This window comes from Sebastes fasciatus, chromosome 24, assembly GCF_043250625.1.
Source record: "Sebastes fasciatus isolate fSebFas1 chromosome 24, fSebFas1.pri, whole genome shotgun sequence".
Lineage (NCBI taxonomy): Eukaryota > Metazoa > Chordata > Actinopteri > Perciformes > Sebastidae > Sebastes > Sebastes fasciatus.
Genome location: NC_133818.1, coordinates 13643126 through 13669791, shown reverse-complemented (window position 1 = coordinate 13669791; position 26666 = coordinate 13643126). Strand labels below are relative to the sequence as shown.

The window sequence follows — 26666 nt, the reverse complement described above, 5'->3', positions numbered from 1 at the left end:
CTGGGACAATTCACCTTTCTCCTGATTCGATACTATCACGATACTTGGGTGCCCGATTCGATATGTATTGCAACTTCTGTTAACTTTTTTAACACTAGATCATGGGAAAAAGTTGAATCATACACTTCTAGGGACTTTTACTCTGGAAAATATCAAACTTGATACAGTAAGAATGTTTGATTTTCAGCATGTATGTAGTCAATTATATAAATCGCGATTAACCGCATGATTGTCCATAGTTAATCGCAAATGAATCACATTTTTTATCTATTCAAAATGCACCTTAAAGGGAGATTTGTCAAGTATTTAATACTCTTATCAACATGGGAGTGTGCAAATATTCTGCTTTATGCAAATGTGTGTATATATTTATTATTGGAAATCAATTAACAACACAAAACAATGATGAATATTGTCCAGAAACCCTCACAGGTACTGCATTTAGCATAAAAAATATGCTCAAATCATAACAAACTCAAGTCAACAGGCAACAACAGCTGTCAGTGTGCTGACTTGACTATGACTTGACCCCAAACTGCATGTGATTATCATAAAGTGGGCATGTCTGTAAAGGGGAGACTCGTAGGTACCCATAGAACCCATTTACATTCACATATCTGGAGGTCAGAGGTCAAGGGACCCCTTTGAAAATGGCCATGACAGTTTTTCCTCGCCAAAATTTAGCGCAAGTTTGGAGTGTTATTTAGCTTCCCTCTTCTTTTCTTTATGTTTTTCTAGTTTCATATGATGCCAGTAACTTCACTCTAGCTTCAAAACTGAGCCCGCTACCACCTCTGAAAGATTGATTACATTAACGCGTCATTATCGCGTTAACTTTGACAGCCCTACTAACAAAGTATTCCGCTTCAATCGATATTTGTTGGCGTTTAGCCTTTTCATGACCCTTTGCCACGCACACAAAGGACGCACCTGTATTAACGCGGCGGTCTAGAAGCAATCAAATGAAAGTGACGAGTTATATTTAATGAAAGAAAGTTGATTTAATTAAAAAAATTTAATCCGATGTATCACTTTTATTCAAATTGAGAATTTTGTATGGTTTTTTTTTAGGGTGATAACGTCATAAAATATGACGACAGACATTCAAAGCTTCATCCGATAACCTCAATAGAAGCTTCAAATGTTCAAAAAAGGACATCCGGTAGCCAACAGCTCTAATTAAAATAGCTTTCCTTTTTTTGGAGCAAGTGTTGAGTGATTTGAGTGGAGCGGCCTGGAGCGGCTTAGAGAGCCAGGGAGCAGAGGGAACAAACAGCTCCGTGAGCTAGCCAGTGGGACTCTCACACAGCTTCCATTCACATGATGGGTCTCCAATGAAGTACTCTACTGGTATCAGTATCACTTTAAGGGTACTGGTATTGATGCCTCATTTCTTTAAGATGTTTTTTTGTGTGCATCTCTGCTGACATTTTAAGGGAATTTCTAACATTTCGTGGTGTGATCACATCCGAGACTCTAAAAGTGACTTTACGGGAAGGTCAGAAACTAATCTCATTTTGCTGTTTTGACTGTGTGTGTGTGTGTGTGTGTGTGTGTGCTTGCCAAAAGCATGCCTCCTAAAGTAGCCACGGTAGTTTATCATTCCTCCCATTAACCTACCATTCACCTTTGCAAACACAGCACTTATATCTTCTGAAATCCTGCACGCAAAAACAGATAGACTCCCACAAAAATAAGTTGGAAATCCACTTCAGCACGCACAAAGATATGGGACTATCTTGAGCAGAAAAAATGAGAGGAGGTGGTTTTAATCGAAAAGTGAAAAGTCTAGTATCATTAAGTGAAAAGGAAGTTTGAGGGTGTCTGAAGAGGATTCTTACCTGGCCAAGACATGTCATGGTGTTCCCATCCATCTTCTCACACTGGCTATCACACTCCAGGCACACAGATCCGTTGGCAAACTCACGCATTTCCCTGGTAGTAATAGGGAAATAGAGATAGAGGTGCATGTATTATAGATTTGAGAGCATACCCACATTGAAATATTGATTAAGAGCCTGCTGAGAGAAGGTTTTGAAGTATGCTGTGTGCGTATGAGCGCAAGCTGTACATAGCAGCCTTTTGATTTTAAACCAACATGTGATACAGCATCAAGAGAGCAAGGTTAAAGCTTCATTTACTCGTGCCCATCTCCTCGATTCCTAATTGCACTGACTGCTGGAGTGCCCTCTGGCAGCGGGGCACGCAGGGCAGCTCGCTGCCTAAGACTATTTGATCAAGTTAAAGGCTTAGTATGGTCAATATGCTAACAGAGAAGGCCCATGAATAATGAACAGCTTTTTAAATCATGGGCAAACACGAGGGGATGCGTGGAGGGAAGTGAAAGGAGAGCTGGTGGGAGGGAGTGAGAGAAAGGAAGGAGAGGCCAGGGAGAGGGCATGGATAGAAGTTGGCTTTGGGTGAAGTGGGAGGTACAGAGTAGGGATGCACCGATACCGATACCGAACCGGATATCGGGCCGATACTGACTCCAATAGCTGGATCGGGTTTCGGTGACATCCGATCTATTCAATTCTATCACTGCAGTTTGTGCCACTGGTAGAAGCTTTACCAGCCTCTTCATTTAGCCAGTTAGAACAGTGCGTGTAGTTCATGATGGTTTTGTTTTCCCACTTAGACTTCTGGAGGAACCGAGGCAAACAATAGAGCTCAATATTGGGTTTATACACTGCAATTACACCGCCATGAGCTGCACAGCGCCTCAGGCCAAACTCCTCACATGTGTGTGGATGCACCCGATCTATATATTTCTCCCTTTGTTTGTGTCCGAATCAGCGCATTAGCTTTTGAAGTGTGGCGTCTCAGGCGAGCGGAGGATGGCCGCTGTCAATAACAACCCGCCGCCGATCAAAAACACTTTTCACATCAGAGGCATCGATCAGCCGATGCAGAGGACAGACGTCCTCAGAGGAGGATTCGCCCAGTTTAAAAAAACAAGCCCCCGTTCTCACAGTGCTGAGATAATGAGAGGGACTCTGTGTGCAGTTTTGTTTGTATTTGCATGCGGTGCTACTAGGGTGGAATAAAGATTCAACAGTGAGCTGTTTTTATGTGATCTTGCACTGAAAAATCCCGATCTCCCGCGGGTTTGTGTGTTATATGCATATGGTGAATATTAGATGAAAACCTTTTAGATTTTCTTAAAGCTTCAAACAAGAAAAGAGACACTCCCGAGTTGCACCGTATCACATTACAGGGCCATAAAAGCGATGATAAAATACTATATTCGCAGAGGCCTTAATGTCGGGGCATTTTTTTAATGGTCCGAATGGTTCGTCGTGTTCGCAGCAGTTCGTCTTAAGCATCCAAACATACAGTATCACAGTGTCTTTTTATTAATAATATTTTCGTTGGACTCAAAGGAAACTCCCATCGCTCTCTTTACATTTCTCCCTCGTCTTTCTTTCCCCCTTGTTCCAAAATAAATTAGATTCCTCTCCTGGAAGCTCTGTCCAAGGGAATCCTTTAGAAAAGGGCCCCGGCAGTGGAGAGATATCTCTTTTGTTGGTTGAGGAAGGGAAAAAAATACATGGAGGAGAGACAAAGACCTCGGCAGCGGCGCTCTCCAGGGTCATTTCCATTCCGCCAAAGCCGTTCCTCCTGATTGGCCCCCTTCACGGCTGGAAGTGTGCACCAAGGCCCCATCGGGGCATGGCCTGATGAGGGATTAGCCCTGTTTTAGCAGGAATTTAAGCAGGACTGTGGCTACTATTCAGACCTCCAAACCTCCAGCAAACCAGAGCATGGCCAACCCACCAGAGCAACTTTTTTAATTAAACACTTTCTACGCCTCCCTAATCCGCTTCCTCCTCCTCCCCCCCTTCCCCCAGTGGACACCGTCTCAGCCGTTTTCTTTTCCCCTCTCGCACTCCTTTGCTCCTCCTTTGTTTTATTCAACAGACGTATAAACTAAAGGGAATTAGTGCCTTTCCTCATTAAGAATGGAGACATATAACGAGGGCGAGCTGAGGAATCTTTAAAATGGCCAACTTGGAAACATATTTAATGAGCTAACACTAAATTGTGTAGAGATATACAGTCCAATACGATAGATTCAGAGAGGCAGATATCAAGTCAATATGCTACATACAGTAGAATCTCATATACAGTAACTCAACGCAAGATATTGGAACCAATCATTCATAAGACTGTAAGATACCGCTGAAACATTACACTCTATGCAGATGATACCGTACTGTCACGGAAAACAACGCTCACAAGCATAGAAAGCAGCTTGCTCGTTAGCATCGAACTATAAAGCAAGGAACCTCTGTCTGTCCGTGTGTCTTTCGCATATCTCGAGAACCAGTCATTCGATCCACTTCACACTTGGCAAACTTTGAATAAAAAGTGAACGGAGTTCTGTTCTGCAAGGGCAGGGCGTCAGGGTTCTGCAGACGAGGCGAGGCAAGCATTGATGCTGGACATACTAACTTGACTCTTCATCAATTCCCCAACGTCAATGAGCGATGTTTGGTTTTCGACAACACCGCAAGCAGCTCTCCCTTCGGGCCAAGCAATCGGCTCACTTCAAACAGCCACATGCTCCGAATGGCCACGCCCAATAACAACGCTGCAAGCAGCAATACCGGGAATCGACCTGCTCCAAATGGCAAGGTCACGAACGGGCACTGCACTAGTTGTGTAAATAAGTAACTTGCCATCCACTCCAACAATCTAAATTACATTTTTGTTTGTACCTGTAGTATAAACTTGGGCTCATATAATAAAGAAATCATGCTGACAACAATAGTGATAACATCCTGTGCAGACATTTTTCAGCACCTGGTGACGACAAAACTAATTTGTTTTGCAATTAACTTGCGTCCCATAGAAAATAAGTGCACCACGTTCAGTTATTCTAAAACTTGACAAATGCTGATAGGAACAAATATTTATCGCACTGGAAAGTGGAAATTGACCAGACTTGATTTCTACATGTTACAGGGCAGTGTTATTCAATCAGATCCAAACTAAAAATATCATGGAGGACAGAATTACTTTCACGTTCATACCCGGCTGTCTTTTACTGTCTTTTAAAAAAAGAAAGTGCTGAAACAGTCTCTCTCTCTGTGTGTACTAGATACGGAGGATGTTATATTTAGACGTGCAGCAGCCATCCCTCATACTGTACATCCTGAGATAAAGTATACCGCCACTTTATCACTGGTGACAGTTATAAAATCAGATATTGTATCCTGTTGTCCTCTCTTTCTGATAATAATGAACACTGGTACCATTCTACATTGTATTAGTATTAGTTAGGGTTGTAAAAGTTAACGTGATGATAATGCATTAATGCATATTCGTTTTAACGCCTCTAATTTCTTTAACACATTAACGCAACGTGCGATTTTTAGGGCTCATATGAAACTAGAAAACTTAAGGAATCCATTGGTACCAACCATGTCATACTAGCTTGTCGCAAAGGAGGCTAAATAACGCTCCAAACTTACGCTAAATTTTGGCGAGGAAGCAGTCATGGCCATTTTTAGAGGGGTCCCTTGACCTCTGACCTCAAGATATGTGAATGAAAATGGGTTATATGGGTACCCACGAGTCTCCCCTTTGCAGACATGCCCACTTTATGATAATCACATGCAGTTTGGGGCAAGTCATTGTCAAGTCAGCACACTGACACGCCAGCCATGTTATGATTTGAGCATATTTTTAATGCTAAATGCAGTACCTGTGAGGGTTTCTGGATAATATTTGTCATTGTTTTGTGTTGTTAATTGATTTTCCAATAATCAATATATACATATATTTGCATAAAGCAAGCATATTTGCCCACTCCCATGTTCATAAGAGTAATAAATGACAAATCTTCCATTTAAGGTACTACTTGTTCAAAAATGTGCAATTCATTTGCGATTAACTATGGACAATCATGCGAATAATTGCAATTAAATATTCTAATTGATTGACAGGCGTAGTATCTCGGTGATAAAAAGGGGGCAAGATATCAGTTTTGTTCTCTGTTAAAAGGGCTAGTTATGTAACCCCAAATTGGACAAAACACCACTAGATTTCATGCTTATTCTTGGAATTGATGTAATACTCTAAAGGCTGAAACTTTAATCTCTGGGGACATTTTAAGGATCTTATTTAAAGCTTCTTCTGACTCACTTTCTTCTTTTTTATGTCCTGTTATAGTCACATTGTAAATAGGGTCTATTTTCTCAATATACTGTGAGATTTAAATAAAGGGTACAAGCACACCGACTACAGTATGTGTCACTAACTCCAGGCTACACATTTTTGCTGTACAAATCAAGTTTTGTATTGAGACAGAGAGCGTATAGTAGTAAGATACCAGGGGGGGGGAAATATACAGGTTATCCAAGGTTTCCATCTCAAAGATACACGGTGACGTCTTACAGCAGGCGAACCTTTAGGTTATGGACATTTCAATTCCACCGTTCAGGCCGGCGGCGCCAAAGCGAGGAGTGGGCCTGTCGAACGCTACTTACAATGCATCACAGTGACTGACTGTATTTACAGTATGGGAAACAAGTGTGCTTCAGCAGCTCCCTGCCACGCGTCTCATCCTCACCAGTCTTCTTCAAAGCCTTCGCTGTGAGCTGTTTTTCCCGGCAACTTCAAAGCCTCCCTCCCACAAACGGTGCCGGGAAAAAAGGACCGGCAACAAGTCAACATGACCGAGGGTTGCTCGCTCTCGCACGCACACACACACACACACACGTGCACTCTCTCCTCCCCCCCCCCCCCCCCCCCCCCCCCCCCCCCCCCCCCGGGGAGAACACAAGCTTGACATCACTGCTTGCAAGAAAAGTCATATTTATCTTGCTGCCGGTACGGTCTTATTTTAGATGGATGCTTTCAAGTGTTCTGATTCACAACATCTCCTCGTTCATTCAAGAGCAGCACAAAAGGCTGGAAACTACGTCTACAAAGGAGTGTTTCTCCCCAGGTGAGTTGGCGGTGATCTTTTTGATGTGCCTCTTGGCGGCACCAAGTGATGACCTGAATGCAATTATTCACACTGAAAACAGAACATCAGTGGATTGTGAGGACACTCAAAGGGCCTTTGTCGCAAATGTCAGTCATTTCCCCGGCTCAGAGCGGTAAACACTCGTCTGTCAGCCCAAATGGGCAATTTGTAATAAAATATAATACTTCAACAATATATTCAAATTGGTTTTGGACTATGGATGCAGCCAAATGTTCCTTTAACTGTTCACAGAGTGAAATTCCTTATTGGTTCATCTCATTAAATTCATGCCAATCTGCAATTAGACTCTCCTCCTCCGGAGCCCTTGAGAATGTTTTGACTTCATTCTCATGCATCAGAGCTGTTTAAATTGATTTTTATTTCCTCCGCTCGTCATGTGTGGCTGAGAATTAATGCAGTCTCCTGAAAGCATCAGGATCTGACATTCAGGAAAACGCTCATTTTTTGGGGGTTCGGGGGGTTTGTGTCGGATCAGCTCAAACTGGACAAAACGTTTGTTCAGAATGCATCCAAATGTCTTTTTTGTGTATCGGACTACTCACCCATCAAAGAGGTTGCAGGACTCGATGCAGGTGCGACCCCGTCTGAAGTATCGGCAGGAGAGACACTGGTCGGGCCCCGGGCCCCAGCAGCCGTCGTCCGAACACATCCCGTCGCACACCATCTGCTGCTGAGCTGTGGAGAGAGAGGACGTAAATACATTTATATAAACTAGAATTACCGCCTGTCCAAAATTCTTGAGTTATGGCCAAAAATGCGTCTGCGTCTCCACTAACCACTTGTGATCCGATGTCACTTCACCGCTCTATCTGCAAATAAACACGTAGTAAACACACGGCTAATACAGCAGACGTTGTGACGTAATATTACAGGAATGTCAGTAGTAACATCCTACATATTTGTGAATTTGGATACATTTTATTAACATCAAGATATAAGGTTATTGTACCGGCGGTCCAACAGGACCTCCTCGCGGCGTACACAGCTTCAGAGAGCCGGGGAGGAGAGCGGGTGAGCGTCAGCTCCGTGCAAAGCACCGAAACAAAAGCACCGACACATCTCCGATAATAATGCACTTCCTGTGACTAGTCTGATAGTCTGTAGATATGTCGCCTATAGAATAGATATATTTTAATAAAATACAGTACCGACAGAAGAAGTCTGCCGGTCTATTCACCTGAGGAGCCCAGAGACCCCGCGGATCCCAGCAGGATGCCAGTAGAGTAGGCGGTCCTTAATGTGGCCCAGGACACATTCGCGTACACACTGCTAAAAGAATGTGGCCATATGTGCCTCTGAATGTGGTCTGAAAGATCCGATCTCAATGCGTCCTCAATGTGTCTTGAGTGTGTTTACACTAGGGGTGTAAAGAAAATATCGGAAATAGTGAATATCGCGATACTATTTTAAATTTTTTTGTGCCGCATTTAAAGAAATCAGCTCAAGGCGTTCCTGAGATATCACGAGAATGGGACGGACGTGAGGTCACAGTGACCTTTGACCACCAAAATCGAATCAAGTCATCCTTGAATCCAAGTGGACTTTTGTGCCAAATTTGAAGAAATTCCCTCCAGGCGTTCCTGAGATATCGCGAGAATGTATCGGACGGACAACCCGAAAAACATAACGCCTCCGACCGCGGAGGCATAAAAATACATGCACAGATGCACACTACTGGAGCCTGCAGATACACACCCACACGCATGATGTAATTCAAGCATACTGGAAACACGATACAGTGTATAGATTATTCTGGTATCTCTGTATCTAATGATGCTTCATTATGAACAATTTAATCTAGTGTGTGTTTCTGTATTCATACTTAGGAGATAAGTGAGTGTTCGTGCATCTCCCTGCATGTGTGCGTGCACGTTAGTGTGCGGGTATGTGTGGTCTATAGCCGAGGGCTGCCCAGCTGTGTGAGTAAGCATTGGTATTCCCCACACCTCGCCCCCAACCAGGACCCTAAGCCCCTTTCTTTCCAGTCGAACCACAACAATCGATGCCGTTCATCGGACCCGGCGTGTCCTCCATCCGGTGAGTGACACCCACACGTCCCCGGGAGTGTCGCCCGGCGGGGGGGTTGAAACCCTTTGTCAACAGCCGAGCAGTCAATGATAGACAGGGGAGGTTGAGCCTAATGAAGAGGCCTGTGTAAGGCACTATCGATCGATCTCTAACACACACACTGCACTCATTAACTGGCTAATGATATCAACCGCAGCCTGGCAGGGACGAGAAAAACCACGGCGGTCTGTGTTTTTGTTTTCTAGTTATCTCTGTCTTTCTTACAGTGAGCTTTACTGGCACACGTGTCGATCAAAAGGAGAGAAAATGGTACCACCGTTTGCAATTAATTACAAAAATATAGCTCCCCCGAGTATTATACCTCCCCCTCTATGTGGTCAGTTTCCGCCATCTGCAGCTGAAGCCACATGTAGACTATTCATCATTCCATCAGGTGTCCACTCCCCCGTGGCTAGCAGTGAGCTTAATCCACCTCTGTGCATGACGCATTAAGCACTTTCCTCGTCGGGAGCTGAATAAGGGCTTTCATGGCCAAGGAGCGAGAGACGCCAGTGACACGGTCGTCTTGGAAACGGGCATGTCAGTGTGTAAGGATGTCAGGGGGGGGCTGGAGCTGGATTTGCAGAGATATGCGGGGAATCTATGTTTGGGATTAATTAGAGGGGCTAATAGGAAAGAAAATAAGCAAACAGGAGAACTAATAGGTGTTAAGCTCCCAATAACACATTTTCTGTTAACATGGTAAAAAGAAATCCTGTTATGTGTTTTTTTTACGATTTTGAAATACTTTTATATATATATATACAAGTATACACGTGTGACTATGTCGGGTTTTCAAAATAAAGTGTTAACAAAGGGAACTGTATATACAAAATACATATATGGAAATAAGATTGATTGGATTATATTCACCAAAGTATAAAACATTACATGTCCCTTATAAATTAAAAATAAAATATCAATAATTTGTAAGGGGAATGACTTCATTCTTTGATTTTTGGGTTGCTGGAAAAAATGTAATAAATAATTCCATACAATAACTGATATATTTGACTTCAGGACATCTCTGACTACATACATGCCGAAAATCAAACATTTTTACTGTATTAATTTAGATATTTTCCAAAGTAAAAGTCCCTAGAAGTGTATGATTCAACTTTTTCCCATAGTCTAGTGTTAAAAAAGTTAACAAAAATCTCAATAAATCGTAATATCGAATCACTGTACTTAAAAATCGCAATACTTATCGAATCGGCACACAAGTATCGTGATAGTATCAAGAGATAGGTGCATCGTCCCAGCCCTATTAAAGATGCTGCCATATTGCGTAAACTACCCTCAGAGGGTGCAGATTTAAGTAAGTAAGTAAGTAGAAGACTACTTACTGCATTCCTTTGGGTCCCGGTTGTTGCGGATGAGGACTTTCTGACTCGGCGTCCTGAAGAGCGACGTCCAGTTGACGGTGTTGTAGAAGCACAGGCGGCTGTTGTTGAAGATGTAGACGTTCCCGGCACTGATTTCGTCCAGCGACTGGAACTGGAGCGAGGAGATCCAACGCTGCTTCAGGATCAGCAGAGAAATGCCACTTCCACTGCAGGGGAAGGAGATTAAAGAGATTATGAGAAAGAAGAAGGATGTAGAGGTGAAGATAGAGAGGAAGGGGGGGTGAACACAAGAGCATGACAGGGGAATGAAAAAGTTTTAAAAGAAGTAAAGTGGGAAAAATTGAGAAGAAAAGCAGAAACAAAGAAAGGAGAAAGATGCTCCAGCTCTGCATGAAACATTGCTGAGCTACAGGTTCATCACTAGCGTTTACAAGGCGGGATCTCCTTTGACTCTGCCAGCACTATCCCTCGGATCAGCCACTTGTAAAGCGAACACAGAAGCCGTTATCAAAACGGGGCTAATCAAAGCTGCGTGACAGCAACGCTTCAAATAGCCTCTGTGCAGAACAACACGGGCCGGCACCTCATTAGCCTCGACAGTAGCCATACAAACACAGGAAAACAGCAAGAAAGAGAGACATAAGGGTCTTTCTGAGCAAAGACAGCTTATAATAATATGAGCATGTCATCTGCGTATAAGTACACTGACGTATGTAATGTAATCTAAGTGACAGCCCAGGCGGTCAGCCTACAGTTTAATCTTGAATCCTAATAGAGTGCTCCAGGGATGACATATTTTTGTAGGCCAACCGGGAAGTTAGCATCGTCCTGGTTCCCTTGACAAAAAGCCAATTGGATTTTTCCATTGGATTTTAGATCATTACAAAAAATAAGCTCTGCGGCAAACAAATATGAATTTTACACGATTTGTTCACCAAGGTAATCTTTACAAATGAACACCACTTTTATGATTTTTTAAGGGCAAATGCAATCGCCAGAGGTAAAAAAGATAACATTAGGCTATAAACGAACTACACCACGGTCGCATGATGATGTTTAGTAGTCTCTTTTAGACACTTGTTAGCAACCGCCTTTTTTAAGACACATAAAGGCTTCAAAATTCACGAGTGGGATATTTATAGATGCATTTTATCAATGCAAACAACAAAATGTTAAAAACTCTTCAGCTTGTGTTAACCACAGACCTTATTTCAAACTAAAATCCCATCCAAAAAATCCACTGACGAGGGAACCGGAAGTGCTACAATGAAAACTCATTTCCGGACTCATTCCTGCAGCACTCTATAGTTTCTTTCTACACTTTCACAATGCTGTTTTAATTTGCTGTACCACTTAGGATGCTTTATTTATTAACCGGGAAAGTCGGATAATGTCAAATCTGTGTCTGAAGTGCGATGCGGTAACATGAAGACATACCTGTAAAGAGATCTACCTCCAATGGTTGCCAGGCTCGAAAAAACACTCAGATCTGTCATGTTCTCCGGCCAAGACTGGATGTTGAGGAAACCTAAAGAGAAGAGCATAATTAATAAACTTATTTCAAGTTATTTACAGCAAAAATGGTGAAAAGAAAATGAAAGGGGAAAAGGAGTGTTGGGTGTATTTGATGAAGGAACATAAGCAACCGTGAGCGAGGAAATAAAAAGAATCCTTCAGTCATTCGTCATGGAGTTTGCACCGCCGCCGTGAAGTTCAACTAAGAACCCATTCTTTGTACAAAATGTGCTCGGAGAAGACAATATTCGCTAATTAAAAGAATGGATTTAATAATCTGCACAATCTGTCCGGTTGCACTTGCCTTTAATGACAGATTACATCAAATCAGGATGTGTGGAAATGACATTAAAGGGATAGAGCAGGAAATGGCGGGGATAGAAAGGCCATTGCTCTTTCTTATTGCTTGGGTTTTCATTATGAAAATGCAGTTTCACTCCATTAGCTGTTTGGCTCAACTGCAAGTCGCAGTTTAATATGACAAAAGGCTTTGTATACGAGGTATTGCTCATCCCTTAAGGCCTCTAATAGTTAATGAATAAATACACACTCAAGCATGCACACACACACACAGCAGCGCATTGCTGTAAGCATGTGTAACTATTAGACACACACAATAACATAATATCCACCAGAGCACCTTTTAGAGTTCACTGACAAAAATCAGCTTTTCCACTTTTTCCCTTAAAGCTTTCTTTTACTGCCTCAGAGGTGACATCATTCACACACACACACAGCACATAATGATACTGTTTTGTTTTCCAATTTTTTTCCAAGGTGACCCTAGTGAGGGAGTCTCACCTGTGATCTCCTTCACAGTGCGGAACGCGTTGAGACGCTCAGGGTCTAGAGGTCCAATCCCATGATACATGTCCCTGGAGGGAAAAAAGCAGCAGAAAAGTGAATAATATCTTTATAACAAATATATATTCATATATTGCTATGGTATGACCTTATTTATAAAACAGTTCTTAAAGGGACAGTTCACCCCCAAATTAAAAAATATTTTTCCTCTTACCTGTAATGCTATTTATCAATCTAGATTGTTTTGGTGTGAGTTGCTGAGTTTCGGAGATATCAGCTGTTGAGATGTCTTCCTTCACTCGAATATAAAACAAACAAACTAGAAGCGCCAAAAAAATATGTTTGAAAAACTCAACAGCAATGTCTTTTTCCAGAAATATTGACCTGGTTACTCAAGATAATCCAACCGTATCACCGCGCAAAAGGAAGCATGCATATACTTGATACCGCTAGCTTACCTAGCACCACTGAGCTAGCTCACGTTACGGCTATGCAGATGACAACGCCATTAATGTTTTTATCTCGCGCTGTCACTAGCCTCTCGTCCATGAGTAGATGCACGCTTTCTTTTGCACGGTGGTACATTTGGTGGGTGTAGTTCAGTAGTCACGTTTTTAGCAAACTGTCAAGTTATAGCTACTATTTTTCAATCAGACGTAATGTTATCAACTTTGACTCTTGCTAGCATAGCATTAGCTTTCTGGCTCATAGCTGAGCCAAAGGGTTCTATGAGCTGAGCGGACTAGAAATATCTCCTTTTGCCAAGTCATAGCTAAGGTTCTTACTATTTACTGGAGTAGTGAACAACGTTTCCATTGCATAACAACCGTACAGGATGGTAATGATTGTCCCAGGTATTAGCAAACCCTCAGGTGTTGATTTTGGTTGCAAAACGCATGAAAATATAAATTAATATTGAGCACGGTATAAGCGGGATAATGCCCTCCGAGGTGTCCATAATCAGGAATTAATGGACAGTTCTGGCCTCCCCGTCGTCCATTAATTCCTGATAATGGACACCTTGTACGGTATTATCCCTTACATATTCAAGAGAAGGCAGACATCTCTACGGCCGATATTTCTAACAACTCACACCAAAACAATCTAGATTGATAAATAGCACTACAGGTTGATTTTGGGCTGAACTGTCCCTTTAAAGAACACTGGGAAGCTGAAGGCAAAATTGAGAAAATAATGTTCATTATACCAAAGTCAGTCCCAAATGTGCTGTGTGACATTCATAGTTACACATCATTCTATCCCCAGGGCTTCGGGGCACTCCGACAGTGGTTTTTGACTGAATAGAGTGAACTGCTTTTTCCCCAAGAATCACAATGGGTTATGAATGGAGAACAGTCCATTTACACACCTACCTCTCTTGGTTTCATGCTGCTCGATCTCACACAGTTAGTATTCCATTTAATTAGAGTAAAGCCTTGTGTGTGTGTGTGAGGTTTCAAGCTGTCACTTACCCTTTAATGCCTGTAATGAGGAAGATGAGGTTGCCGTTGATTTTGGTGCAGTTGACAAATTTATCAATATTGCTGGCATCCACTGTTTGAGCTGTCTGCAGGCTGCCCGTCCCTATGCCATCACACACTGAGAGAAAAAAAAAATGCACAATCATACATAATTCAAGTTGCTTTAGGTATGAATTACCTACTGTAGTGTATATCCAAAGTGCCCTTGTGCAGCAAAGACCTCATCTTGAAGAACCGCTATTAGCTATTTGTCACGTTAATTATTTGCACTCTTTTATGAACATATAGCCCTGCTTTGGTGCAGAGGCAAGGCCACGGCCCCTCTCCGTGCATTGGAATTCTTTTGATGAAAGCACGGGCCAATCCACAGCCAATTCCTCCCTATAATGAATTCATTACATCTGCATTAATTACACTCGCGGTTCTGGTGTGAGCCAAGTATTTCTGACAGAGGCGGAGGGGATGATGAATAAGGCTTGCATTAAGTGGTGTAACCAGTTTTTGATAGTGATTTATACCAGCCAATTCCATATCTGAAATGTTAATTTGTTATCATTTCCCCCAGTTCCTTGGGCTATCCCTCATTAAGCCCTCCCCGCTGCGTGACGATGTAATCAAGAGATTAGCCAATCAATGGTGGGCTCCGTACGTGGAGCCCGGAGGAAAACACCACTGTCTTCCCTTTCGAAGAGAAAAGGGCAGATCAGTTACCTTTTGTGCGAACAATATGATGAAGCGGCTAATCCGCCGTATTGAACTGAAGCAATGCAGTTTAATTTCACATTAGAACGTTTTCAGCCATTTAGCTGACACCCGCGCAAAATGAGTTGTAATTACTGAGCAGGTAGCAGCAGTTTCTCCTTATGGGACCATTTCATGTTAATTAACTGTGGTTGGGGTTCAAACATGTGACCTTCATTTAAGCCATATTTGTCATATTCATCCTCCAATATGTAATGAGTAATACGGGGGATATTCACGGCAGTAATATGAGAAAGGTTCACCACAGTTCATCCGTTTAAATAATGCATAGATACATACATAACATGACCACATACATTTGAAATCGACAACATCTGGCATAAAATTGACTTTATGTATTTTATGATAGAAGCTGTTTTTTTTGTGTAATATCAAAAATGGCTCGCTTAAAAATAAATTACAGTTCCTATAAAGCTTTTTTAAATAAATCCTGTGGTCTACTGTTGATCCAGTATCATCACTGTTAGCATTAAGCTATTAGATTAAAAAGGCTTAACTGCATAAGCTTTTGTACATACAGTAAATGCAGTGCAGTAGGCCAGGAAGTGGGGGGAAGCGGGAGGAATAAATATCTATATAAAAACCCAGATTTTCATCCCATTGATGTGGAAATTATCCACATTATTCACTGAAGCGTGGCCAAGCGTCTGTCTGTTGTCAGTGTGTCTCTGCGCTGAGACAAATGTGACAATCTCACAAGGCAACAGTCACCAGTTTCTGAGTGAGTGATGCGGGCGGAATGCATCATCGTTCCTAGTTTCATCAAAATTGGACCAACGATGGCAGTTAGGAGTCACTCAAAGTGTGAAACTTTGACACGTGCTTATAGCGCAACCACCAGACCAAACAATATGATGCATGGACAAAAAGCATTGACGCAACACTTTCTCAAGTTTGAACAAAATCACACCAGTAACGTTTGATAGGTTAAAACATTTGACCTCTAATCGTAGTATATTGTGATCTTAGTCTGTATATAAAGATGGATTACACTTCCTCTCACTGTTCGAAAATGAAGCCAAAATATCCTGGTTACGAGCCGAGCACAGCCAGCTTGTTAGCGTGAGCCACCTAGCTGCTACGTTAGCACCACGTTAGCTTGGTTTGGCTAGAAAGAAACAACATTTAACCATAATATCTCTAAAATTACTATGATCAAACTGACGCATGTTCTATTACACAGACTCATGATTCGTGTTTCATAATCTGTGTGTCTGCCTTACTAAGTCAGTGGAAATGTTGCTAAGCTAGCTAGCGACATGGAAAGTGACTGTATGAAACATATATAAAAAATTTTTATTTACAGTCTATGTTTGAAACCGACAATCACGGTTATGGAAAGTTAAAGTTACATGTCCTCTTTCGTACAATTCCCGAGCCTCTGGCTGCGTTACTACTTCACTCAAAGGAGCTGTCAATCATAATGTTACACCCCTTTTTTTACAGTAAAGCACATAAATCATTAAACTAAACTTATTAGAAAAATGAACATACATCAGCGTGATAAGAACTGCCTAAAATGGCAGAACATTTATTCAGCGTGTACTTTGATTTTTTAGTTTTTAGCATGTCCCATCCGCTACCAAAGAGGAGGCGGGACTTATGACCTATACTGCAGCCAGCCAGCAGGGGGCGATTGAGATGTTTTGACTTCACTTTTGGGGAGCTGTCATGTCGACCATCTTCGTAAACAGTCTATGATTGTGACCATTGACAGCAGTTTCCTCTGATTGGAAAACTAGTTGACCAATCAGAGCTCTGTAGGCGGGATTACATATGTGGAAGTCATCCTTCTACTTAGCTAGCGACAGAAAAATGGCCACACAAATGGTGACAAGCATTTATGAGGTCTGAGAAACAGATTCTTTAAAGTAAAAAAATCAAATAAATCTGCATCTTTTTTGTTCCCTAATGTTTAGCAGGATATCAAGTAACCAAGTAAGTTTTTGACCAGTCAATGTAATGTGCAAATAATGTAAAATTAAACCCATAAGGAGTAGTGTTCTTGATACCATCCCGTGGTTTACCTTTAGGGCAGATGTCGGTGCAGGGGATGCACATTTTGATGCGGTTCTCCTCCACTTCCATCTTGTTGCTGGGACACGCTCTGACACAGGAGCTGTGGTCCACCACGAAATTATCTGACGGGGACACAGAGAAGGTGTGTGAGTCAGTTGTTTCATGAGTAGAGATGCGGTGGTGATAAATGATATCACATACCCAAATCATAGAAATCAAAGTGCAGCATTTACTCGTGGAACAATTTCCTAGAAGGCCCCGTCTAATGGCGAGAAATTGATTGTATTTTAATCACGTTTGTATAATGATCAAAACTAATGGTTTAGGGCTATATTGCTCAGGAAAAGTAATGAATCAAATTAGTACTTGGGAGCGGCGCTGGAAAAGTGCGACTGGTGTATGCTCATTTGATGATCAGTGGGACTTGAATATGCAATCTGTTGACGGAGCTTGACTTTTAATGCATGCTCGCTGGATTACCGCTGCACTCTGACTCCGTATCTGCGAAAAGAAAAGAGCTGCAATTTGCTCTTCAGATGCCAGAAGCTGAAACAGATGGCAACTAGTTGATTGAGATGTGCAATTTATTTGCGTTTGAGTAATTTATCTTGACTTGTGATAATTGTCTGGAGTCTTATTTCAGGATAGATAAGAGGATAAATGGACACCGGTTCACCGTCTATAAAACTTAATTATGAGCGTCATAATGAGCATCTGTGTTCTTGCGGTGTGATGTTACAGTAAACTGTAGCGTTAGAAGTTGAAGCAGACTTACGTGGGCATTTCTTGACGCAAAAGGCTCCGTAGGTGTACTTGGCTCGGGGGTTGTGCTCCAACTGGAAGGACGTGGGGTTGTACACAAACGGCTGAGGGCACTGGGTCACGCATGCTCCGCTGTCGTTGAAATTGGTGCACGCCTGCGGAGAGCACACAGTCAGCTGAGAGGCTATGACTTCATGCATGGAGTGAAACATAGCGAGAAAGGAGAGGGGAGAGGGGTGTGTGTGTTTCCTCACATAAGTCACGGCGAGTGAGAGTATTACGGCAGCATTTCATTTTTACGCCGGATCGCGACCGCGCAGCCGTCCCTTGTCTCCCCCGAAATGGCAGAAAAATTGGAGCCATTGATCCACAGCCATGATCTAAATGGTGAAATGTTTTCCCCATAAACCTCTTAAGTGTTTTGTCGTGTGTGTGGCCACAGGCTGCGCCGGCGGTAATTGAATTGGATGAGCCTCTCTGTGAATTACAACTACAATATCATCTCTGTCGGCGTGCGCCCCGGCCCGGTTGCGCACGGGTGTGCGAAACAGGAAGAAGTTGAGGTGATAAAGGGGGGACTAATTGGAACACTGAATCACCAATTTGTTCTTTTAAGGAGCGCCGCGGCGGAAGGACTTTTACAGCCCCGCCGTAAAATGACAAACAATTTATCAGGCGGTAAACAAAGTGGATAATTTTCAGGCGGGCGAGGATGACAAACGGGTGGTGCACAAAAGACGGGATGATGGAGGGGGATGTGTGTGAGGCAGAAATGAGAAAGTAAAAAGGAAAGAAAGTTAAAGGAGTGATAAAGAGGGTGACAGCGTGTGTGTGTGTGTGTGTGTGTGTGACGTACGAAGCAGTCCGTGTCCTTGGGGCCCGAGCAGCCGCCGGCGCACTCGCGGTGGCAGCAGTCGCTGACGTAAGGCCCGAAGCATCGACCGTCACACTGCTCTGCACACACCGTCTTTGTCACTGCCCAGGAAGTGAGAAGACAGCATTTTAAAGGTCTGACACACACATTCGCAACCACACAAACATCGTCTGAAACAAATGAGGGGCTTCGGCAAACCTAAAGGTCAGACAAGCGGGTCCGTGACCACGGGGGTCGCCGGCTTGAATGCACTTTAAAAAAGCACGGCGCCTCTTTGAGCAGCTGCTCCGGAGGTGACCTTGAACGAGCCTCTTATCCTTCGGCTTCAGCTCGGCAGGCTGAAAACCGCGCCTGGCAGCTCCCGGGCGCCAACCTGAAGTGGGACGCCGCCGGAGCGAGCTCAATTGGTTTTCCCCGGATAAATAAAGTTTGAAAAAAGAGTTCACCCTGATTCGCCGTATCTGTGTTTGCACAACGGGTGTTTTCTGCCAGACGGACCAATTGGCCAGAGACACCTTCCAACTGCGCTGATAATTCCCCGAAAGCCTGGCTGTATTTGTTGCTATGCCAACTGAAATATGAACTCCATTTCCTGCATTTCGACTTTAAAAGGGAAGCTGTATTAGTCAGTATTATTAGTACAGTACAAATACTTGGATGTGGCTCGTACCTATTGCATCAAAGTTGTGCTAAAGAACAGCCTCCCACACATTATTGGTAGAGTAGGAGACGGAGCAGCCAGCGAGTCAGCAGGAGCTTGAAGCTGTGGCATTAAAAACTGCTGTGCTCACTCTCTGCTGTGTTGGGAACATAATGATGCAGTAGTGAAAAAAACAACAACAAGGCGCTGTAGTGTATTAGTCTGCGTTAGTCTGAGAAAAACAGGCCAGTTCCTCTCTGGGTTTTGACGACACGGGTAGAACGGCAATTAAACAGAGAACTTAACATTTCACTTTTGTTTTTCATTTCATCACTTTTTTGTCACGTTTTTCTAAGAAATCCTCTCAGCGTTATTTATTTTCTTGAACTCAAACATGATTTTTTAAATTTGCGCTCAATAGAATAAGAAGAAAAAGATAAAAAACAGATGTGATCACCCAGCCCAAAAATAAAACATCTGTGTCAAAACAGATTATAGATTATTTTAAAGCAGACTGTACAGCATCCTCAAGTTTCTCCCACCATTCAGTAAATACAGAGGGTTCTACAAACTAGGCGATTGGATTTTTTGAAATTTTTTGTAGTATACTCCCGTGTTCTGCGAGGTAAAATGACTGTTTTTGTGAATGGAGTCTGGTGGGTTTGAAGACAGCGACACAACGGCTTTAGTTCCCCTTCAGAAAAGGGCGGTCAGATGGTCCACGCAGCAGTACGTTGCTCGGCTTCCATGCCACTACAGCTGTCTGCTTCTCCAAACTGGGAGCATGCCGTCGTCTAAGGTTACTGTATTTAACGTTAATACACTGACTTTAAGGATGTATATATACTGTACATGTAGCATCGTCATCATGCAGAAACCTACATCAGGTCACGTGGGAAAAAGTTTTTAGAAGGGAGAATAACATTTTGACGCTACGTACTTTGACCAAATTTGAACGTTCAAATTTGAATACATAAGGAACACCACTGGGAAGCTACAGAATGATATTAAAACCTAAAAAATAAAAATAATGGATCCGCCCTTTAAGTCGGTTTCTGTAATGCCCTCTTAGTCCCACCTAGTTAGCAGGCATTCCAGCGTAACTGTAAGTGTGTGTGCATACTCACAGGTTTGACACTGGTCTTCCTGATGGCCCCAGCAGCGTCCGTTACACGAGCGATGACAGCGTCTGCCTGCAGAACACACACATGTACACACACACACACACAGACAACTCCTCAGCAAACTTAAGATGTAGTTTTGACACGTCGACACACACAGCCCCCTCACGCAGCAAAAACGCCTAATCGTCCAGTCACGCACCGCCTTAAAACTTCCCCCCTCCGACTGGTGACGGATCTGTCGAATCTCCTACGCTCATCCCACAATAGACCCGGGAGCCATTGTGGCGACTTGTGGCCTGTGGAAAAAACAGGAGCATGAAAGACAGGCTTCTACTCCCTTCCATCAGGCGCTCGCACAGGCAAAGTGGGACCTGACAGAGCACTAACAGCCTTCATCTGCCAGTGGCCCATCATCAAGGCTTAATTGACTACGGGTTAATTACAGAGTAAGTGGAACAGTACAGCAGATTGTCACCCGGCCCCTTCAACCACTCCCACTGTGGGGTTGTTAATGTTAAATACTAACTACGGCTTGGCAAAGGGCCCCAATTTGGCAACCTCAACTCCCACTCGCTCTCTTGTCATTTTTTTGTCCCACCTCCTCTGTTCTTTTTGCTGCTTTTCATCCTCCTCCTCCTCCATCAGTGCCATCTAATCAAAATAGAAAAAAAAAAAAAAAAAGTGTTTTGCACATATTGTACTTAAAAGTGTCTTCTCAAACCCTTTATTTTAACCACGACGTCTAAACTCCCCGCTGATGCCGCGAGTATGCAGATTGTGTTTCGGGCTCAGTCTGCGAGCAAAGAAAGGTCATCGCCTTCTCATCAAAGGAGCTCAACATTTCCCCCTTCGCCTGTGCCTCGGCTTCACCCTGACGTGTTTTTCTGATACAGAGGGCGACGGAGAAACTTCTCTCCGTCTTGAAATGAGCAAGACGCTTGTCTATGAATGTGCAGGAAAAGTTTGAGAGAGTTTGACGCCGAATGTCCGCCGGATAGCGATGCCTGTTATGTCCAAAGCAGGGGGAGGGGGGGGAGCTGAGGGACTGCGGGGACCGCAAAGAGAGGGAAGTGGGCAGCTTCAAACCAGCTGTCAGATTCACTGAGATTTAAAAAGAGCACAGCAGACAGCGGCTCCATGGGCCTCGCTGCAGAGCCGCGACCATACCACTACAATGGAAAGGTTCACACGCTGATCTAACACTATGTGATTTCGCTTCCAAATGGCCGCCAGGCAAACGGAATGAATAAAAAGAGATAGCTGCTGCTGGTGGTGGGGGGTGAGTGTGTGTGTGTGTGTGTGTGTGTGCTTCTACAGCATGTTGGCATGCCTACTGGTTCCACTGGTTTCCACCCACGTGCGCTACTCACATCCAAGGTTGCTGTTGTTGGATGGCACCACCAGCAGCTCCGCCTGGGGGTTCTTGATAATGTCACGCCAATGGATGGTGTCCGCATGGCACAGGAATTTGTTCTGGTCAACATAAACACCCCCGTTCAGTATCTCTGCACAGGGAGAGAAAAGAGAAAGGAGAGAAATGAGCACATAGCCGTGGATATATAGCACATGTACAAGATGGCAGGAAATCAATACTTCAAGGTTAACTCCCATCGTTCCTTTTGTCTCAAAGTACCACGCTGCATAAAGTGTTCCCTGAAGTGCATCTGAGCATGAAGATAAATGCTATTGACAAATGCACACAGTAATTCAATGCCATGTCCAAAGACAATGATGTTTCATAAAGAACTGCTGCAGAAAAAAAAAATAAGTAAATGGATTCTTACTATGTAAACGAAGCAGCCTTGAAAAGAAACGCCAAACTGTACGCTGGTGTAAATTCCTAATTATGCATTGAGTATTAAATAATGTAATTTAGCTCTAATGAGTTTGAATGTCACTGGAAGACACCGGATACTTGTTGTGTTAATTAAAACTGAAATTGTAATCGGGAGCGGACATACATATAGCTACTGTTCATAAAATGAGCGTTTTGATAAATGAAGACTGGTGTACAGTTTCTCTCAGAGGGACTCATGCTATAGGTGGAGAGCAGATGTATTTACATCTCATTGATTTCTGCTTGTAGACAGTGGGAAACTCCAAATCTGAGAAGTGAAGCCAATGCTGAAGTGCCTTAAACTTGCATTCTTTCTAACAGCCAGCAGGGGGCGACTCCTCTGGTTGCAATAAGAAGTCTGATTGTATAGAAGTCTATGAGAAAATGAGCCTACTTCTCACTTGATTTATTACCTCAGTAAACATTGTGAACATGAGTTTATGGTCTCAATCGCTAGTTTCAAGTCTTCTTCAATACAGCATGATGTTCATTTAGTAAATTTTGGTCACATTTAGAGTCATATAGACCATAAAGCAGGGGATGCTTTAGGGCGTGGCTACCTTGTGATTGACAGGTCGCTACCACGGCGTCGTCCGGTCTGGGAGGTTGTCCGTGTGTTCGTCTTAAAGCTTTAACCCTTTCACAGTGTGTTTTCAGTTCATGAAAGTTAATATTAACATTTTTGGTTCGCCTAAAAATGTTTTATTCAGCTTTCGGTTGTACTCAGCTCCACCCTCTTGTGTCACTTCTGCTTGCAAAAAAACAAGATGGACAGGACCAAAAATCAACATGGTGACGGGCAGAAACCAAGACGGTGACGATCACAAACCAAGTTGGCGACGGCCAAAAATCAAGATAGCGACGGCCAGAAATCAAGATGCCGATGGCCAGAAACCAAGATGGTGACGGTCAGAAACCAAGATGGTGATGGCCAGAAATCAAGATGCCGATGGTCAGAAACCAAGATGGTGACGGTCAGAAACCAAGATGGTGATAACCAGAAACCAAGATGGTGACGGCTAGAAACCAAGATGGTGACGGCCAGAAACCAAGATGGTGATGGCCGGAAACCAAGATGGTGATGGCCAGAAACCAAGATGGTGATGGCCGGAAACCAAGATGGTGATGGCCGGAAACCAAGATGGTGATGGCCGGAAACCAAGATGGTGATGGCCGGAAACCAAGATGGTGATGGCCGGAAACCAAGATGGTGACGGTCAGAAACCAAGATGATAACGGTCAGAAACCAAGATGGTGACGGTGAAAAATCAAGATGGCAACGGCCAAAATGCAGAACTCGAGGCTTCAAAACCGCAGTCCACACACCAATGGGTGACGTCACGCTGACTACGTCCACTCTTTATATACAGTCTGTGTTTGTAGAGTAAAATACAAGAAGCATTTTGGAACACGTTCAATGTTGTATTGTTCCTCTATTATCTTCAAGTGCTCTCTCTTGGCTCACAACAGGCCCGACTCATCAAACGGACTCAGAGAAAATAAGGGATCACAGCTCTCTTGACCTACTCTGCATCGCTCTATCAAACTGAGAGCCGACGCACCAAAGACAAAGGCACACTCCTCGTTCGGCATTTGCTTAATAGCAAAAATATGTTTCTTTTCAAGGACCAGTGCCCTTAACAGATGCCTGCGCATGGAGTATGATAATAAATTCTAATCCCTCTCCCTGTTACTAATCCAGGTTTTGGATATGGACACAGAATGAAATGATGCTGCAGTAATCCCCCCCCCTCCCAAGCCGTGACCCGTGGCAGAAGAGAAACAACAGTGTCTCTCTGGGACACCAGCTGACTGTGTTATTTAACCTAGTTGAGGGATTTAGATACAATCACATCGCATCCCCTTCTCCTTGAATATGAAGTAGTGCCGGATTCCATGAAAGTACTTGTCATAATAAATTAAATTTAATATAAAAAAAGTAACAATGTGGTTCAAATCAGGGCTGGATTAGCTGAAGGTAAAGAAGGGTATTATCTCCCCAGGCAGATTATTAACAGAGTATGAGTTATGCGGACGATTCAGCAGCTGAGGAGCGCGCGCAGGAAGCTAATCATTACCATCCGACACCCTGATTAAGGAAGTGGGCCTTGGTAGAGACGGGGACATTTATTCAAAGCCCTCTTAGAGGTGACATGGCGCTCCGTCTGCCCGCTGAATGGCCTACAGCCGCGGCTTCATGTAATCATGTTCCCGTCACAATGGACGATTTATCAGGGGGGTGTTTTACATTCATAGATGGTGGGTGGAAAAAGAGACGGGCTGTGCTTTAGTCAAATAACATGTGGACTGCACTGTCAGCACGCTTCGATGTCATTCAAAAGTACTATTGAAATGAGCAAGCGACATCCCAGATTCAACAGATTTCTGACATTATATATAGCGATATACTGAATACGCATATTAATGATGTAGAGGAGATATGAGAGATCATATGCGCATTACCTCTAACCCAGCACTGGATTATAATCCTGTTTCCCCTCGAGTCACCTTGACACGATTCATGGCTTTGTTGTTGCCCTCACCGCTAGAAAGTGCCACTTCACTCGCACCCGATTCGACTGTTATCAGGCCATTCGATAAGCATTATCAGTCGCTATGAGCACCATAGATGTGGGTCAGTAGGGGCCTGCTACGCCTACTATGTTGTAAAAGTGAAAGCAAAACTTAAAATCAACATTTGTTGTAAAACTGAACGAAACGTTACATTTTGAACACAAACAAAACAACTTCTTTAGGTTTAGTCTACAATGCTGCAACTTCTTTAGGTTGAGTCTAGAAAGCGGCAACTTTTTTAGGTTTAGGCAACTAAGCTACAACTTCTTTAGGTTTAGGCAACAAAACTACAACTTCTTTAGGTTTAGTCTACAAAGCTGCAACTTCTTTAGGTTTAGGCAATTAAGCTACAACTTCTTTAAGTTTAAGCAACAAAATGACAACTTCTTTAGGTTCGAGCAACAAAACGACAACTTTAGGTTTAGGCAACAAAGCTACAACTTCTTTACATTTAGGCAACAAAACCACGACTTCTTTAGGTATAAGCAACAAAACCATTTAGTTAATTTCAGGGGAAGAGATCATGCTATGGCTTAAAATAACTAAGTTTGAAAAGTGAAAGTGAAACTTCAGGATGTGAAAACAAAGACAACTACACGTTGTTGGTTTCACACAGGATGCAAAACCTGGCCTCCTGGGTGAAAGCCCTGTGTTTTGTGTCCCCCATCCATCACCCTGAACCTCCACCCCATATGGAGTTTGACGCTGTCTATACCAGTGGTTTACAAAGTGGGGTCCGGGGACCCCGAGGGGTCCTTGAAAGGGTTCCAGGGAGTCCCCGGCAAAAAGGGGAATCATTTATTCACTACAATTCCATCCATAAGTAAAACAATGAGAGAATGTATGACTATTTTGGTCATGGGTTTCATTCACTTTGTGTAATAAAATATCTAAAAGCACAAATCCTATTAGATGGGGGACTCTGGGACAAAATCTTATCAAATGGGGGTCAGTGTTTTACTCCTGTCATAGTTACTACGCTAGTTAGGTCGCTGTCGTTTTCTTTTATTCCTTTTTTCAGTCATCCACCATATGAAAAGATGAAAACTAGTGGGTGTAGCAGGGCCCTACTGCCCCACATCTATGAGGCTTAAAAACACTGATAACGTACATTTAATGACCTGATAACAGTTTAATCGGCTGTCACTCCAGCAAATTTATTCCAACATATACATAACTTAGTACAGTAAAAAAACAAAAAAAGTAAACTGGGAACACACAGGGTCACCCACAGGGTCACCCACACAGTCTCACAAAGACAGTTATTTTAATGAAGTTCACTGTCTGGCCAAAGCTCAGACCAGGCATTTGTTTGGGCGTCTTTTCGACATGGCTGAACACTTAATGATGGGTAAGAGCTCTCCTTCACTCAGCAATTAACTCTTACCACACCTGACTGGAAGAACGCAACAACAGCTGGATTTTGCTTTCGAAACATTTTTAAACTTTTTAGAGTGACAAAATAAGACGGCAACTTTTTTTGAAGTCATAATTTCTACATTTGAAGGTATGACAGATAAAATCCATTTTGCTGTTTTATGGGGAGCCATCTCGCCGTTCGACCCGCCCAGCGCTGTCCCAAATGCTCTTTTAAGTGCTTGTGTCCAGATCCCGTCTGCTCGCTGAGAGACAAATTGCCACCTCTGCTGTCCATCCAGGCAAGGGCACTAACTCTTCCAGCGGGATGACAAGCCAGCGTCGGGTGGTCATTCATTAACGCGAGACAGTCCTGCGCCACCGCCTACCCCTCCTTCCCGCTCCCCTCTAGTACCCCCACCTCCACGCTTCGATCTTCCCATCAGGTCGGGAGATCTACAGCCGACCATCCGCCACTACATCCCCCCTCCGCCGCCCTCCGCCCAAT

The 26666-nt window shown here is 43.3% G+C and overlaps 1 protein-coding gene across 14 annotated transcripts in view; it reads right to left on the bottom strand.

Moving 5' to 3' along the window:
- The window catches only part of LOC141762924 (receptor tyrosine-protein kinase erbB-4-like), a 343760-nt gene that overhangs the window by 124394 nt on the left and 192700 nt on the right, over positions 1–26666 (bottom strand). For all 14 annotated transcript variants that reach the window (XR_012592935.1, XR_012592934.1, XR_012592937.1 and 11 more), the window contains 11 exons: positions 21762–21896; positions 20395–20460; positions 18610–18728; positions 17767–17908; positions 17000–17113; positions 14202–14328; positions 12727–12800; positions 11848–11938; positions 10411–10616; positions 7540–7672; positions 1842–1935 (listed from right to left, as the gene is read on the bottom strand). Coding sequence is in view for 7 of the 14 variants with exons in the window: in XM_074627098.1 (XP_074483199.1) it covers positions 1842–1935; positions 7540–7672; positions 10411–10616; positions 11848–11938; positions 12727–12800; positions 14202–14328; positions 17000–17113; positions 17767–17908; positions 18610–18728; positions 20395–20460; positions 21762–21896 (1301 nt within the window). In the remaining 7 variants the exon portion in view is untranslated. The remainder of the gene's footprint in view (positions 1–1841; positions 1936–7539; positions 7673–10410; positions 10617–11847; positions 11939–12726; positions 12801–14201; positions 14329–16999; positions 17114–17766; positions 17909–18609; positions 18729–20394; positions 20461–21761; positions 21897–26666) is intronic.